Source organism: Lontra canadensis, unplaced genomic scaffold, assembly GCF_010015895.1.
Source record: "Lontra canadensis isolate GAN:19392208 unplaced genomic scaffold, GSC_riverotter_1.0 scaffold9, whole genome shotgun sequence".
Taxonomy (NCBI): Eukaryota; Metazoa; Chordata; class Mammalia; order Carnivora; family Mustelidae; genus Lontra; species Lontra canadensis.
This window is the reverse complement of record NW_022631003.1, coordinates 36976748-36995083: the sequence shown is the minus strand read 5'-3', so window position 1 is coordinate 36995083 and position 18336 is coordinate 36976748. Positions and strand designations below refer to the sequence as shown.

At 36.9% G+C, this 18336-nt stretch overlaps 1 protein-coding gene across 6 annotated transcripts in view; it reads right to left on the bottom strand.

The window, feature by feature from the left end:
• The window catches only part of BICD1 (BICD cargo adaptor 1), a 212375-nt gene that overhangs the window by 15129 nt on the left and 178910 nt on the right, over nt 1–18336 (bottom strand). For 2 of the 6 annotated variants that reach the window (XM_032855317.1, XM_032855319.1), the window contains one exon: nt 7483–7491. The exons of 3 other annotated variants lie outside the window; for them this stretch is intronic. In XM_032855317.1, the coding sequence (XP_032711208.1) occupies nt 7483–7491 (9 nt within the window). Of the gene's footprint in view, nt 1–6717; nt 6816–7482; nt 7492–18336 lie in introns of those variants that run through there. One more of the 6 variants, XM_032855323.1, reaches the window with a different exon arrangement.

Genomic DNA, 18336 nt, shown 5'->3' with positions numbered 1-18336 from the left:
GGGCATTATTTTCACTATTCCTACCACAAACAAATAAATATTTCTGATCTATGGGACTATAGCGAGATCTCATTCCCTGAGGCACTTTATTCCTTTAACACCTTTCAGGGCCCAGAAGCAAATACAGAGCTGGTGTCATAGGAGGGGCTCCCCAAACATTTGCTGATTAAATTAATAAAACACGATCACCACATATATTAACTCACTCACAGTCACACTGCTAGGAAGTGGCAGAACAAGGATTTAAAATCAGACTTTTCTGATGCTGAGGCCTATTTTCTACTCTTTCCTCTGGTTGGCACTCAAGTTGACACCAACCACCTCTAGAAAATGTTAGGGTTGGGGCGCCTGGGTGGCTCAGTGGTGAAAGCCTCTGCCTTCGGCTCAGGTCATGATCTCAGGGTCCTGGGATCAAGCCCCGCATCGGGCTCTCTGCTCAGCGGGGAGCCTGCCTCCTCCTCCTGTCTCTCTCTGCCTGCCTCTCTGCCTACTTGTGATCTGTCTGTCAAATTAAAAGAAAAAAAAAATCTTTAAAAAAAAAAAAAGAAAATGTTAGGGTCATAGTCAAAGAAACATAAGTAAGAACTTCAGACAGTTGAGAGAGTAATTTGAACATACCCAATTACTTCAAAAACACAAAGCAAGGTAAAGGGTGCAAGAATGGGGATATTATTCAATGTCTATAAGTTAATGAATGAGGAGAGAAATTCTGGTCATAGGGTTTTTGCCTCAGGCTTCTACTACTTTAAACTCCCTATGGTAATTTAGAAAATTAACCAATTTTCTAAAAGTCAATGTCTTAGAAAGTCCCATGAGCCCACTGGGAGGGAGAGCCCCATGTGAAAGGAGGCAGGGAACCCCTCTGTGTTTGGGTTCCACACCGGGCTCAGCTGGCAGTGCTGAGAGGTGGGTGAAGACCCTATGGGTGAAAGCTGATCCGTACAGACCATACCCAGCAATCATGCGGTTGCATGGACAGCTTCCCTGGTACCCAGATGCTCTGTGGGAAGTGGAACAGCAGCTCTTTGTGGCAAACATTCTCCTACAGAATGGCCAGCACTACAGCCCCTGGTTTTCCAGAACGGAGAACTAATGCATCCCTACCGCTTCATGAGCACCGGAACTCCCTCATGACCACAAACTCCCCAGGTGCTGCACACTTTTTATGAAAACTCTCTCTGTCCCTTGAGTTTTCCTCAGGCCAAATAGGGTAAGTTCTTCCTCATTTTCAACTTCGCTCACTCTCCTCCTTGCTCTTTGACCATGTTCCAGGGTGTGCAACAGTCTTCTAAAAGTGAGGTGTTCTGAAAGGAAATCATGTGTGATTAGATGTGATTGGTGGAGTGAAGAGGCGGGCTTGCCTCATTTGAGATATCCTCACTCTATTTAAAAGAGCAGAAGATATGGTCCCTGGCCATTTGGGTAAGACAATCATATTCAACGATGGCAATTGTTTTTGGTAGCTGACCTATTTTATATGAGCTTACTTTGGCTACAGATGGTGCTATCAAGTCATGCTTCATCCATCCTGTACTTGGGGTGTCTGGAATCCCAATGCAATATTTCACACACTTTATTTTTTTCTAAAGTTTTATTTATTTAAGTAATCTCTACACTGAATGTGGGGCTTGAACTCATAACTCTGAGATCAAGAGTCACAATCTCCTCTGACTGAGCCAGCCAGGCACCCCCACATACTTTTTATTTTATGTTTATCTCTAGTAAGTCTCACCTTTTCCTCCCTGATGCATCTTTTAGATCCTATTCTATAATTTAGTATATCAACGTCCTCTCCCTCATTTCTCCCTCAAATCAGAAAATGTGATAATCATGACCTTAATATCTTCATCTTTATCTAAGAGTAGTAACTAATAAAGGGGTCAGGCTACGTAGAGACCATATTTCATAAATATCCATCTATGAATTTGGGCCCTTTAAAAATGTCACTCAATCAGTTATGGACCCAAAAAATTATATCACCACCTAGAATTTTCTTTGTCTAAAAGATATTTTATAAAATACCTGGTTAGTTGTTTCCCAAAATTCAGGTATATTACGTTACCACTTTCCCTGATCTTATGAGATAAAGAATGAAAATGAGTCTAGCATAAGTCTTTCTTGATGAACTCATGCTGGCAGTCAGTAATCCCTATTCTATATGGTACGAAACCCATTCACTTCCAGAAATTTGCCTAGGATCAGCCTCAAGGTTGTTGTTCCATAGGTTAGAGAAACGTCTTTCTTTTCCATTGTATAAAAACTCTATTTCCACATTTCTTCCTCTGACCCACATAGGAATTTACCTTCTCACTTCCTTATTCTGTTTCTCCCTGGGTACCTTTTCCTCCATCTTTCACAAAGCCATGATTTTTTAGCATCTTTCCTTCGACAAGAAAACTGAGGAGGAAAGCCATGTGTATTTTCCTTTTTTTCCTCTTCTCATTTAAAAATGGCAACTCATATACTTAAAAAATTGTTGAGAAAAATAAAAATTCATGATACAAACAGCAAACATGGCTCATGGTGAGACAGTTAATATCTCTGTTAACTTGTACTGTTTCCAAGACTGTTAAAGAAAGATAGGTTCAGTAATTAAATTTAACCACTTAAACAACTGCTGTTGTAAAACAATGACATTGTTGTTATTTCCAAATAGATACCACTTTGAAACAAATAAATATCCTACCTAGTTAGAGTAAATGGTCGATTTCAATGAGGACAGATGATTAACAGTAGAAAAGCAAGAATGTTTCATGATGAAAGTTATTAAACAGAAGGTCGACAGAAATAGCTATGAATTGTCCAAAAATAACTACCTAGTTAATGATCAAAGCATAGAGACATCCTCTTTTGTGTCCTTAAGGGAGATAGAAGGATATCTCTTTTTCTTCTTTCTGCACACCTGGTCATATCTTCCAGACTACTCACTAATTGGGATATTGGCAATGACAGAAAAGGGAGAGCACGCAGAAGGAATGCAGAAGAGGAAAGGATGAGAAACAGTGGTAACGTAGAGTATTTATTAAGTGCTGTATCTATGCAGACATTAGGCTAAACACTTTACATGCAACAGCTCTTTAATCCCTAAAAATCTTAAAGAGATGGTTTTTATTTTTATTTTAGAAATGACAAACTGAGGCCTAGGGAGGTTCAGGAGTGTGCTTGGTCACCTTCTGTATGATTTATTATAGTGGACAAAAGCTTTCTGGCACTCACAAAACAACTGAGTTTGGCTGCCATAATCCTCATTTTAGAGGTCAGGACACTGAGGATCAGAAAGGTTAAGTGATTTTCTCAGGGGCTCTGGAGAGAGTGGCAGATGAGAACAGGAGCCCAGTGGAATGCCCCATGGAGCCCATAATGAATTAAATTTTGTCACCCCAAATTCATATGTTGGAAACTCTACTACTACCTCAGAATGCAACTACATTTGAAGATGGGATCTTTAAAGAGGTAATTAAGTGAAAATGCTGCTGTGTTAGGTGGGCCTTATCCGGCCTGATTGCTAGCCTCTGAGCAGACAGGATTGGGAGATTTAGAACAAAGACACCAGGGATGGCCTCACACAGGCCATGTGGAGACTCAGGGAGAAGGTAGCCATCTACCCGCCAGGGGGAGAGGCCTCAGGAGAAACCAAACCTGCCTAACCTTGATCTTGGACTTCTAGCTTCCAGAACTATGAATAAATACATGTAGATTGTTTAAGACCCTCAGTTTGTGGTCTTTTGCCCTGGCAGTCCTTGCAAACTAATATGGAGCCCTTGTACTTGCTCCAAAGTGGAAGCAATTGTCACACCTTCTCTTACCTTTCACTCTAGTCTAGGTAAACTGAGAATAGCCAAAGTTCTCTCACATTTTTCTAAACTATAAGCATTCTAACAGTTGGGACAAATAAATATGTCTTATTGGGGAAGACTAAACTGATGATAGAATATGATATTTGAGTCATTGATAGAAAATACACAATTCTAGGGACACCTGGGTGGCTCAATACATTGAGTGACTGCCTTCAGCTCAGGTCATAATCTCAGGATCCTGAGTTGGAAGCCCCACGTTGGGCTCCCTGCTCAGTGGGGAGTCTGCCTTCCCCTTCCCTCCCCACTTGGGCTCTCTCTTGGTAACTCTCTCTCTCTCTCTCTCTCTCTCAAAATAAATAAATAAATAAATAGAAGAAAATACACATCTCTAGGCACTGTGCTCTGAATTGGAGTTAGGAAATTGCATAATTATTAAAGAAGAGCCTCTCAAACTCAGGAATTCTGGATAATAACACAAAGGTGCTCCCCATCATTAGCTACTGACATACTTACGCATACACCCAGGTCTTAAGTGAGGGCTTTACACAACAATCCTTGAGCATGGACAATGGGTGTACCACAACGATTTTCTTCCATCTGCCAATGATGTAGCAATTCTCTGTGGTCTCCTCATCCTCCTCTTCATTCCCATTCTCTCTCCCCTAAGTTCCTCAACTTCCCTCCATTTCAGCATGAGATTTAGTGTCCATCAGAGACACTTTGGTGTTGAGTTCCCTGCTCTACCGAACAACAACTGAAGGAAACCAAAAAAGGGGACTTAACGGTTCTGAGTCTCCATTTTTCTGTTCAGTGAGGACGTTAAATACCACTTTGCAGACCAGGTGAGAGAATGCCTGTGAAAGCATGAAGCCCAGGGTCTGCTGACAGGAAGAGGTCGTTAATTACACATGAGGGACCAAGGGGAGGAGTCAAGGTGACCTTGAGGTTTTCAGCCTCAAGAAATGAAGTAAATGCCATCAACAACAATGAAATTTGAAAAGCCAAGATAGACCATAGGGTGAAATCATTTTGACAATGATCTTTTTCCCCCTTCTTCCTCCTCCTCCTCTTCTTCTTCTTCTTCTTCTTCCTCTTCCTCTTCCTCTTCTCCTTCTTCTTCTTTTTGCCTCTTTCATTACATTCATCTGAAATGCTCTTCTCTTGTTCTATTCAGAACTAACAAGTCTCATCTTTATTCCCGACCACCCAGGAGGAAGTGTCTGCTTCTTCTAAACTGCTTTAGCACTTACGGCATCTCCTCCAGCATTTCTGCGTACAGCTCTGACCACTGCTGTCCTTGCAGTATATCTCATCATCTCCATCACTCTATGTGGTTCAGAGCAGGGCGGACCCTACCTTATAATTCTTTGTTTTCCCACCATAGTTTGCTTAGGAATGCATGCATTAGCATGTATTACTAACATATTGATTTCACCTTCCCTAAAGCATCCTTGGATTTGCTTCTCTATTAGTACTTTATTAATGCATTATCTGATGGATCCATTTGAAGAAGGGAGAATTTAAAATTAGGCACTCCTAACACAACACCTTTCTGATAAAAGTTTTAAAGTTAACTTAATAATTTGGGGGAGATTATTCTTCTTTATAATTGTAAGACCTTGATATATAAATCTTTAAAATAATTTTAATTGCCATTATTTAAACTGTGCCAAATAACATTAATACTGAATTATTCCTCACTAAATCTACAAAATGATTAATAGTGTGTTAGTGAATTAACAGAAAAGTTAATGGTAAGAAGCATCAAAATGCATTCTCCTAATAGTAACAGCTTGAACACTGAAGTACTCCTATGGATGTCTATACACATAAACTGAAAAAAACAAACAAACAAAAATCATACATACATAGTAGAGAATTTAGGAAAAAAATAAGAAATATTTAAACTAGAAACATTTTATAAAGAAAAATAATAAGGAGAGCATGAGATAAAAACATTGACATAAATATAAACAGTAATCAGGAAAAATCTAATGATGAACTTAATGGTACATTGACACTAATAAAAATGGAGAGCTGTGAACAACTTTTAGCATTTTATAATCAAACACATAGAGTTGGCTATCTCATCCCTTTTTGCCAAACATAGGACATATCCTGTTAATACATTAGTTTCTCTGAAAATATCCACAGATAAGACAATAACCTTATTCCCAACTATTCAGGAGTGTAATCTACTAATTCATGTCACCAAACACTTCTGCCTTAACTTTCCATCAGTGTTTAACACAGCAAATTCCATTATAGGTTTATACCCTTGACAGTCAGAAATAATCATTATTCATCAAAAGTTTCCAAAGAACAGTTAAGAGAGAATTGTTGAAATACATAGGAAAAAAAATTCAACGTAGACAATGCAAAAATATGACCTGATTACAAATCTTAAAAAACATCTGGCTCTGCCTTCATGCGTATGACAACTGCATATAGTTTATCACATTTTGGTGACAAGCATTAAAGTGGTCTTCAATGATATAGAATCAGAGTATGACTTGTGAAGAAGCAGAGGGAGCATTTTTAGACCTTTCTGTCATTATAGATTAGACAAAAACTTTCACCCAGCTTTCCATTTGCTGTCCTGATGGCTATCATCTGACTAGCTGATAAAAAAAGCAATATTCACAATCTATTTTTTGTTTCAAAGCTTGCAAGAGAAATATACAAATGCCCTGCAGTATAGTCAACTTTCTGTTCCCGAACAAGATACAATGAAACCATGAGCGTGTGTGGAATCAACTGCCTACCATAGGAAGACAGAAGATAAACTTGGGGGGAAGGGGGGCGGTGATAAAATACAGTGGCACCAAGAGGTAAAAGTACATTTTGCTGCCAGATTCTTACACCAATTAAACACCTTTTGGAAAACAGCCTTTTGTTCAGAAATGACCTTCTCAAGAACAGTGTCAGCTGGCACAGAGGTAACTCAAGGTGGTAGGATGGTCTGTTCTCATTCAGCAAAGTCAATAATAGCACGCAACAGATGAAGACCAGCTATACCTTGGAAATGTCAGAATTAATTCATCATCAGAAAGACACAAAACAGAAGTTAAGTTAAACAAACTACAACCAAAAACCCACTAAAAGGATCTATCGTAAAAAACATATATCCCCCAAAGAAAAATATATGAGACACCACTCAGTGAAATGTGTTTGATTTTCTTATTTAATATTTTTTCATCATTAAAAAAAAAAAACAACAACACTAGAAAATATTCTGAGAGGTTCAGGGCATCCTCTTCTGTAAAGCGATGGATCTGAAAATTATAGGTTTTCAGCAATGACAGTGGTTTCTTGGCTTTTTTTTTTTTTAACTTCTCTTAGAAAAGAAGAAATACTTATGTAATCCATATTTTTGGGGGGGAAGCATTCCAGAAACCCCCAAACTAAACCAAGTGTTATAAATGCACTATGTCCTCACAAGCAAATTAAACCATAAGTATAACTCGGTTAAAGGAAAAGCAATATATGTAAATATTAAATATTTTTAAAATCCAAGTTTACAGAAGGCGCTTATTCATTTTTCAAAGAAAAGAATAAGGATTTACAAAGGCAAGCTTCCTAATGTGAAAGTATGTGATTTATAGAAACTTATCTGAACAAAGCTACTCAGGAATAATTCTATTAAAGAAAATAAGGTTCACCTACAGGTTTGTAGCCAACTTACCTCTTTTTGCTTTTGATGTCAAGTAGTGCATAAAAAGAGAAAAAAATTTATGTTTAACTGATTCTATTGTTATTACATAATGGCTATTCCATAAATACCTACTCAGAGTAAGTGACTATCCTACACTTGTTTTTTTAAGGACATACGAACAGAGGTAAAGCTGGAATTGCCTGGACGGCCAGACATAGGTACACGAGGTGCACTTCGCAGCATCCTCATTGGGATGTCTGTGCCAGAGCCTTGAGTGTACCCCCTCCTACTCTAAACTTCATATTTCAGATCACATGATCTTAAAGTGATCACAGACTGATTCTGTTTGTTGTAAGACATACTCTTATGTGCAATGCAGAATTGGGAGGCAAGGCTCAGGTTAGAGCAAAAAAATGGACCAGATGAACAGCATTAGAGCAGCAAAAAGTCCTTAATATGAGTAAAAAGTTTTTCCCTGTCAACTAAAAAATGCAACGATTTTACATCCACTAAAAGTAGGTTTAGCTAAGATAACAGTCCTGCTCTAAATCAGTGTCCTGCAAAATAAATACACATATTTTCATACAAATCTATCAATGCAAATATTGGAGTTGTTTCTTTTAACTCTTTTAAGAGTAACAATCTAATCTAGTCCATTTCTTCAGAACCTTCAGGCACTAATTCAGTTACATGAGAGGCCCAGCTTGAAAAGCAGCCCCTTAGAAGAAGACCTGATTTATGGTCTGGCCACATAGAAGTGACATAACTTACACAAACGCACACACAAACACACACACACACACACACACACAAGAAAGAAAGAAAGAAAGAAAGAGAAAGAAAAAGAAAGAAAGAAAGAAAAAGAAAACCCCCAGAGTCCAGTAATGAGCAAAACTGAAACAAAATTGGCTTTTACATGTACAGTTCCTAAAAACTTTAGATTTGTGACATGGAAAACATATCAATGGCTGTTCGTTTTTGGCTGACAGGTGACAGAAGACCGTAAAATTAAGAGTAATATGACATCTTTATGACTTTACTTTTTTAAAAACTAAACAATAGAAAGGAATAAAGCAGCTGTTTTGAGTTGTGCTTTTTTCCTTTTTCCTCTCATAATTTCAGGCACAATACACTGACGAAACAGCCTAAGAAACCAAACAAGCATCAATAGATGACTAAAGAGATGAGTGTGTAGAAGGGACACACAGTTGCGCAAAAGGAAAACCAGGGTGGCCGGATGTTCCGTTGTTATGCCATGAATACAGTGCACTGAATCTTTCCTGCTTGATTAGTTGTACATGTTTAAAGACTAGGTCACATTAAGTAGCACAGGTGCCAGCACTACATTTCACTACATCACTTAAAAGCAAGGGACAAGCAGCAAGGGTAGCCTTTCCATGAGTGTTACAACCACCCATCGTGGGTACCACACTCACAGCAGAACTCAGGCTGCTCCTTCAGACCTTGACCAACTTGCTCAGAGGTCAGGAGAGCCGCTGAAGCCAGGACTAGCACATAGAAAGGCCCATTCCCCAACTGTTTGTTAAGGCCTCAGAAGGGTCTGGTCAGCTGCCATGTTGTTCGGCACCAGAGAAACATTCTTGAATTAAATTGGTGGCCTCTGTAACATGTACATCAATCTAGGTATGCTTTTAGAAAATGAATCCCATCAGTTGTGAGAAGGAAATCCAAGTGTGAGAACACTGCAAGAACTTGACATGAACTCTGGAACACTGTTCCTTTCTGCCTTGTACAGTCAGTGCTAACACACAGACACTTTAAATTGTCAAAAAAAAAAAAGCTTGTTCTGTTAAGATAATCCAAATCTTCCTTTTTCTTGATGCAAACTATACTACTGGTGCTGAGATACTTTAATATTTTTCCTTACAAGTCTATTTGGAAACATGGGTTGTGTACAGTAAGTCCAGTCCCAGTCAAGAAGGGAATAATTTATATTCATGAAATCAGAGAGTTTCAGAGTTCGGAGAAGCTCCGTCAGTATCTTTTCACTGTAACTGTCCATATATTGCTATAAATATAAAGGAGAGTTTACAGTTGTTAACCTCAAGATTGGCTTTGCTGGGTACCAATGTGTCCTTTTCTTATCACATTTTTCTTAGTGTTCTTTGTAAATAGAAAATGTCTCTTTGAAAGCTGAAGTTTTGATATAACATCCGGGAAATGCTTATGATCAGAGGGTTTGTTGCTATTTTTTAAATAAAGGTTTAAAGGTTGTTAGGTAGTGACAGTGAAGGCAAACAGTTGAATACAACAGACTAGGGCCAGAAGACTGGATTAAATAGTGTGAGCATAGCAGAGAAGATGCTGGTGGTCACCTTCTCCTGGAATACAGTAAGGGAGAGATACCAGCTACCCACCAGAACTGAGAACTAAAACTCTTTTTTGCGTAAGGGGCTTTGGGATATGAAGGCAAAGTGATGCCAATGGTAGACAGTTGTAGCACTGGACACCCACGAAGGACACCAAAGATCCTAAGGGTTAGGTGCTATAGGTATTGTAATTAACAGCACGTGGGGAGAATAAAGGCTGTTCTCTGACTTGATGTCCCCTGGGAGCATACATAGGTAGAAAGTAGTGAGAGAACATGAGCGATTTCTTATTTCGGTATTTGGACTAGTTTGTCATTAGGGGGCATAGTCTGATCACTTCAGTGAGTCTGAAGCAGAGCTATGATCTAAAACCAATCCTAGACGTGTGTCTCTTTCATGTTTTCCATTTCCCTACTGATATTTGTAGTGAGCCAGAAAGTGTCATTTGGGCAGAATCAGGAGAGGAAGGCAGTTATTGGCTGGAATGTCCTGAGTCTTCTGTATGTCTCAGCCCATCTGTGCCGTGCAGCCCCCCCCCCCCCCCCCCCCCACTGTGGCCACTCCCGACTCAGCCACCTTCTGGAGGTCTCTGTCTCTACACACCATATGTTTGGACTCTGGTGGACACAAGTATGCCCTGACCACTGTTGCCCTGAATATGTTACACACACACACACACACACACACACACAAATCCTGTATTTTCTTTCACTTAATGGATATATTAGGGGAAGATTTTAGTTTTTTCCTTGAAGAATTTAATAAGAAAATTTCAATTTCCATGGGCTTAATATTAATAAAACTCAAAAGACTTTCAAACTACATAGTTACACTAAAATCATCAACATGCATTGAAAAATGTTATCTAATATAATATGGACATTCCAGCTGCAACGTTGGATCCCTTCAGTAATCCTTCTATCATCACTTATTTGGCTTACAATGTTCAGGTTTTGAATATGGAATCTTTTAAGAAAATTTAAGTTCTGGTTAGTAAACCTGGAAGGAAGGAGTAGGAAAGGAGTAGGAAACAAAAACAAAAATAAAAAATAAGTAAAAATGCTGACAGAGCTGTAGTCATCAGATGTTCCTTAATCACTGCATTATTTACTGAGTGGCTTCGGTTTGTAGCATGAAATTATTTATTTAGTATTGTCTTTATCATCTCTGTTATCCTGGACAAAAGGAAATACATGAGACCCACCTGGAAAGAGTTCCTTTGAGTTTTTGGTCCCCTTATGGTGTCATTAAATTCTGCCATTTAAAATGGCCAGGATGCATTATAAATATTTTCCAAGTTCTCCTTACTTAAAATAAATAAAAACGGACTTTTTATAAGCTTGACTACACTGATTTTTTTTAAATTAAGTTGTGTTATTATTTTAAGAATATTTAAGACATATGGTTTCTTAGGGTGTACCTAAACAACAGGAATTAATTATAATACTGACAAAGAGACCTAGTAACAGATAAGAGAGATGTATAAAGAAGAGTATACAAACATTTACTATGTACCTATTTAAAGTGCATTGCCACCAATCGGAGATAAACAAGGCAGAATCAAACTGCAACCAAAACCATTTGGCCCAGTATTTCATTTCCAAAGAAAACCTAAATAAGTGCCATCTTAAGTCTTATTGTAAAATTAGATGTTGTGTGTAAAATTTCAGGTTTCTGTGCAGAAATTATATCTAGTAAAGCCATTGGTGAGTAAGAAGGCCTAGAACTATACTGTCCAATACAGTAGCTACTAGCCACACCTGGCTATCGAGCCCTTGAAATACGGCTAGTTCAAACTGAGATGAATCCTAAGCGCAAAATGTATGCTGAATTTCAAAGACTGAGAAGAACAGAACATAAAATATCTCAATAGTTGCTTCTATTGATTGCATATTGCAATGATAATATTATGGGTACATTGTGTTAAGTAAAATATTACTAAAATTAAGTTCATGTGTTTCTTTCTACTTTTTCTCATATGGCTACTAGATTTAAATTACATATCTGGTTCACATTATCTTTCTATTGAATAGCTCTGGTCTAGAAGGTGAAACATTCTTTTGGTGGCCATTTTATTGTTTGGCAAGAAATATTTCTATTCTACACATGAAAACATTTCAAGCTTTCATAAAGTGTTCAAGTATCTTCCTTGTCCTCTGTAACATCTGGTTAAAAATAAACAGAAAGATGAAACTGATAAAAATAAAGCCAAAATATATTAAGTGAAAATAATAGCATGCATAACAATGTTTCTGGCTGTGCCCATTTTAATACATATATAATAAGTAGTTGTGATTATATATGTACATACTTTTATATATTCACCTGTACATATAGAGAATGTTCCAGGAAGGACACAAGCAGTAGGCTGGGAGAGAACTACTTTCTATTTTACAATCTTTTGTACCCTTTGAACTTTGAACCATCATTATCTATTGAAAATACTTTAAAACTATTTTAAAAACAGATAAAAAAAGTAAAAAATGAGGAAAGCCATGTTTATATGTAATCTTTTACTCCATATTACATGGATATTTTCTTATAGTTGTCTTGATTTTTAGGCACCCATATATAAAAACAACCAACTAAAGAAGCTTCAGTAATATATTACTTATACACATATCCATATGTATATACATATATACATATATAGTATATATATAATATATATATAATATTACACACATACACACAGACATACACACTGCCTAAACTGAATGATAAGAGAAGTGAATAACTGACTTGGGAAGTTCCCAAATTCAATTCTTATGGGGAATTTATTATATCACCTACATTAAATCACATCTGAAATAACTATTAGAAGATCTACATGTATAGGTGATAAACCACAGTAAAGCCATATCTTTTGAGATACTGTAGAAAATTTGGGCTTATTGCCAATTATCCACCCAACTGAAGACCTACTATGTGCCAGGTACAGTGCAGGACCTGAAGATTAAAAGATCAAGGAGCAAGGTTCCTGCTCAAAAGCTTATAGATTCATAGGGGAATGTGATTTAAGACACTCCATCTGTAGTTAGGCAAAGAGGAGGAGGTAGGTAATTCTACCTGGTGAATATAAGAGATCAGAAAAGTCTTTATAATTTATGTACACAGTGGTAAAATTGGTGTATATGATACATTTGGTTAAAGACTTTGTAAGAGAAAATTACAGGGGAAGAAATCTTAAAATTCTAAAATATTTTTATATGAAACTAGTTATCTGGACGAAAATAAAAACATTCAGCTAAGTTAGAGAATATCAGGTATTTATCTATACAAAGCAAATCTGGAGCTATTGGGAAAATGAAATACATTTTTCAGGTTTCTGGGTATTTTTCAGTTGGGTATCTTGTCATCACAGAGACAGATGGAATATAATTAAGACCTCTCATCTCTCAGATGTCATTTTTAATATTGTACATTCCAACTCAAGATCATCCTATAGTAAAAGATTTCCTGGAAAAATAGAACTGTTCCTTGAAAAAAGTACTGAATAGAAATATGAAGGTATTGCACATTTCCACTATAAAATGAGTCATGAGTACCCCCAGAAAAAGAAAAATACTCCTGTAGCATACATGATACACTAAAATTTGGACATTTGAACCCACTTCTAATTGTATATTACATTGGGGCTAGATAGAAACGTATATTTCAGCATGTGGTTGGTGATTTTCTGAATTAATATTTTCGATTTAACTTTTGTCAGATACCAAACTAAAGGCAACATGCTCTAGCATCAGAAAATGCCCAAGCCTTCCTCTGCAGAGAAGAACTCTATAGAAGCTATGTTAAGAGAAAATATAAGCCTAAAAGATTGCAAGCTTCAACAGACTGCTGTTCACTCTGGCTATTTCAAGGACTGAATCCTGCAGGGGCAGAAAAAAAGCATAGTGATTTGGGGAAGGGGAGCTCACAAAAATGGAGAAGAAGCCTCTAGAGGAAAAAATATACCTTAAGGGGAAAAAAAAAAAAAACCACTGAGGCTATCCGTTAGTTCAGGAAGTCAGTTCAAATAGCATTCACTGAGCTCCTTCTACATACAAAATGTCGGAGGATGAAGCAGACAGGCAGTTAGAGGAGGTGGTGTGTACACAGGACACACTGGCTCTCAGGTATGGTTGGACTTCTCTCCATTCAGACACATGTCAACATTCATACTCCTCCCCGTTTTGATTCTGAGTCTCCATCATCTCTCATCTTCACATTTCATGAGTCTTCATACCTATTTCTTTATCGTAGGTGTTAGCCACATCCAATCCATTCTCCACCTTGCTGTCAGGGCAATTTAATATAATGAAAACCTGGACTTATTCTTTAAAGAGTCAACTATGCCCATGGAGTAAAGTCCACTCTACGAACCCGGCTGTCTGTTTTCAAGTCCTTGTCTGTCTTTCCAGTGTCATTTCCCAACACTCCCAAGTCCCCCTTCAATTTCTAGTCCCGAAGCTCGTGGCCTTTGCAAAAGCTGCCCTTTCCCAGAAGGCTCTTCACATTACCCACCCCTGCATTCCTACTGTCTGCCATTAAGGTTTAGTCAACTTTCATGACCAGAGCTCACTCTTCTTTTGGGCGAATGCTCCTAACCACCCCAACTCCTCTTTTATTTTGGGAACATCTATTAACACCACTACTTATTGGAAGCACAGGGATGACATTTCACTTAAATAACATATTATATTAAAAGCCAAAAAAAGTGCCTGACACATAGTGGTAGCTCAATACATTCTGTTAAAATTTGATGAATGAGTGAATGAGCAAATGAGTTAAAGAAAGAAATGTGGGTTTGGTACATGCTTAAGAACATAAACTACAATATAAAAAACAGACAAATGTTGTTTGAATATAGTGAAATGTAAAGGCAATTTTCACTCATGAACATGCTTGTGTCTGTTGACTATACATTTAAAAGGGTGATTACATATCTAAGATTAACACATTTCTGTGAGCTGCTTTAAACATTGGCAAAATTTAAAATATCATACAAAATTTTCAGATTTCAAAACAATACCATTCTCTCACACTAGTTCAGTAATCGTGTCAGAGAAAGAGAAGGATAGGGAGTAGTAGGGAGGGGCAGCGGGAATTGAAATGATAGGGGAAAGCAAAACATCTAAAAGGGAAAACTCCTACATGGAAAAAAGAGCGTGAAGAGCAAATTGTTTAGGCTGTAACTTCAAGAAGAGTTCAAACTTGCTTTTTAAGTTTGAGATTTCTTGTTTATCCTGTTGCAATACTGTGATTTAGAAGAAAGATTTATTTGGTTTTCATCCACATTTCCTGGCTCAGAGCTCTCAAAACCCTTGGAATTTCCTAAGTGTTGAGGGTGACAAAGGTGTCCCCAGTTATTTTAATAAAGTGACATTCCACCTAAGAATGGGGGCTGATTGCCAGGAGAATCAAGAGAACATTCCATATGACTAGAGGGTTGGAACATTTAGTCCTACTACCCAACCTCTGGGGAGGGGAGAGAGGCTGGAGGTTGAATCAATCACCAATGGCCAGTGATTTAATCAATAATGCCTATGTAATGATACCTCCACAAAACCCCAAAAGAACTGAGTTGGTGAATGCCTGGAGATCTGGGGAGAGTGGTGTGCTCTGGGAGAGAACATGGAACTTCAAGTTCCTTCATTATACCTTGCCTTACACATCTCTTCCATCTGGCTATCTCTGAGTTATACCCTTTTATAATAAATTAGTAATCTAGTAAGTAACATATTTCTCTGATTTCTGTGAGCTGCTCTAGCAAATTGACTGAAGTTGAAGAGGGGATCACGGGAACTGATTTAGAGTCAGTTGGTTAGAAATACAGGTAACAACATAAACTTGTAACTGGTCTTTCACGTCGGGGTGGGGGCGTTGTCACTGGAACCTCTAATCCATAGCCAGTTGGTCAGAAGCACAAGTAATAATTTGGGCTTTCAACTGGTGTCTGAAAAGGGGGAGGGGCAGTCTTGTGGGACTGAGCCCTAACAGGCGAAATCTAATGTTATTTCTCTGTAGACGGTGTCAGAACTCAGTTGAATTGCAGCATACCCTGCTGGTGTCTGAGAACTGCTTGTTGGAGTTGGGAAGCCTCCACACAGACACACATACCCACATGCAGTTGGGTTCGGAAACTTAATTTACCCGTGCAAATCACATAATCGAGTCTTTACTATAGAAATAACATCTCTTGCCTATAAATTACATGGATTTCTTTCACATATTCTGACAGGTTGATTTTAATTATTGATGAATTGATAAGATTTTATTATTATTATTATATAAGTAATATTCCACAGCTATTTGTATGATAAATACTATAAAACAAAGTGATTTTGTGAAGATGTACCACCTGCTGCCTGACTGCCTCACTGGTGACAGCAGGGTCCTTTTTGACTCAGATTCATCAAGGCTGGTAGCAACATGGGGGAGAACACTGGAGTTTGTATGCTAAGATAAGGACTAAGTCAGCAACAAGAAAGTCAATAAACAGAAATTCTGGAATTTGGGGGGGTGAGGCAGCAGAAACAGCCAGAGTCAAAGGCAAAAGCCAGAATTTTCCTCCACAAGGTTGTATTAATATTGCAAATCAATTAGTACAAAACAACCTTTAAATTTTGAAAATCAATGCCCCACCCCAGAGTTGATTCCTCAGAAATTGAGAAATTGTGGCTTGAAGAAGATAGGGTTTTCTGCTGACCATCTCATAGAAAAAAAATCTATTTGAAAATATCCCTTATATATGGTAGATAATATTTTATGCTTTGTGCTTAAATTTTTAAATGAGATTTAAATCTGTCATAATTCCTCAAAAAGGATCCAAAAAATTTAAACTTTTTTAATTTCTACTGCAATGATTCAATTAATTTAATTACTTCAATGGTTCTCAATAGAAAACCCACTTATTAGAATAATAATAACCACCTACAAAGATATATTAAAAATACCTTTCAGAAAACTTACCCAAAACATTCTAATAAATTAATTATCCTTTTAATTATCCTTTTAAAAAATGATGAACAGATATTGTTACTAGCTAACAGATTCTATAATTATCAGTAACTTATATTAAATTCATGAATAAAAATCTATTTATTTAAAAATCTGTTATTTCTCATGGGCTTAAAATATTTCTTACAGAGAACATAGGACTGCATCTGTATGGCATATCCCCTTCTCAGCTTATTGAATACATTTTATACAGTAAAAGCACCATAAATAATATTTAATATATCCTACCCTATGCAGTTCAGTCTACAAAAAATAATATATACTGTTAATAATACAGATATTTTTAGAAGCTACAATTTTTGGTGTAGCTAATTAGTCACTTCCTATAGCAATTGATTTAACCAAAACTTTTTAGAAGCTGTTGCTCAGTTGATCAAAAATTTATTAAGAACAAATCTGATTGGACCCACAGTATATAACTGAAAACTCCTTAGGCTATAATAATAGCTTTACTTCCTCCCCCCGTCAATATTGTAACTTCAAATAAATGGTTAAAAATATAAAATTTGTTAGTATGCTACGTTGTCATTAAAATGATTTTCTGGCCTCGTGATAATTCTGAATGCCATGTTCTTTATATCTCTAATCTTGTATATAATGATAATTTCTAAGGCCAATGGCTTTTCTAGTTATTCAAAACTAAGAATGTAAGACAACATAATGGTGCTTTCATTCACATATGGTAGGTAGCCTTAAGAGTTGCAAGTTGTGCACGGTGTGCAAAAAGTCGTAGAAAGATTCAGAATGTATGAAAACAGGAAAAATGTTTTGTGAGAGTGTTGGTATACGGATATATTCTTTTTGACAGCAATGTCAAAATGGAGCAAAAAACAAAGATGTTTGTAATTTTCACCCAATGATGTTGCTCAAGAAAAAAATGAACCGATGAGAAGTTGACTGCATGAGGCTATTTCTAGCAGCACTGCATAAAATAACAAATAATGAAAAACTATCCAGTGGTTAACAAGAGAAGAAGTACTGATTAAAGTGATAACATCTGAAATAAAATTTATCATACAACAACCTTTAAAAATAAAAATAGACTAGGCAGTAAACACAGAAAAGTTTACAATATAATGTTAATGATTTTGACAATGTAATGACAATGACATAAATACATATTAATGTAAATAAGGATCGAGTGATCATATACAAAATGAAAATAGTTATTATTTATTAATTTTTAATCTTACTGATATGTCACTTTTAAATTAAAATACAATAGGGTTATTTATTGATCACAGGATTTCTTTTCTAAGTTCTAGTAGGTAGTGCTACTAAAGTCAGTTGGAACACTAAAACGACTGGTGGGTTTTATTCAAGTGTCCTGATGAATTATAACTACTTTGGTGATTTACAGATACTTCAAAGTACCTTCCGAAAGGGTCTGAAATAAAAGGAAATGAGTTATGAAAGTAAGAACATCCAGCAGCATTGTTGCTTTTTTTCTTTCTTTCTTTCTTTCTTTCTTTCTTTCCTTCTTTCTTTCTTTCTTTCTTTCTTTCTTTCTTTCTTTCTTTCTTTCTTTCTTTCTTTCTTTCTTTCTTTCTTT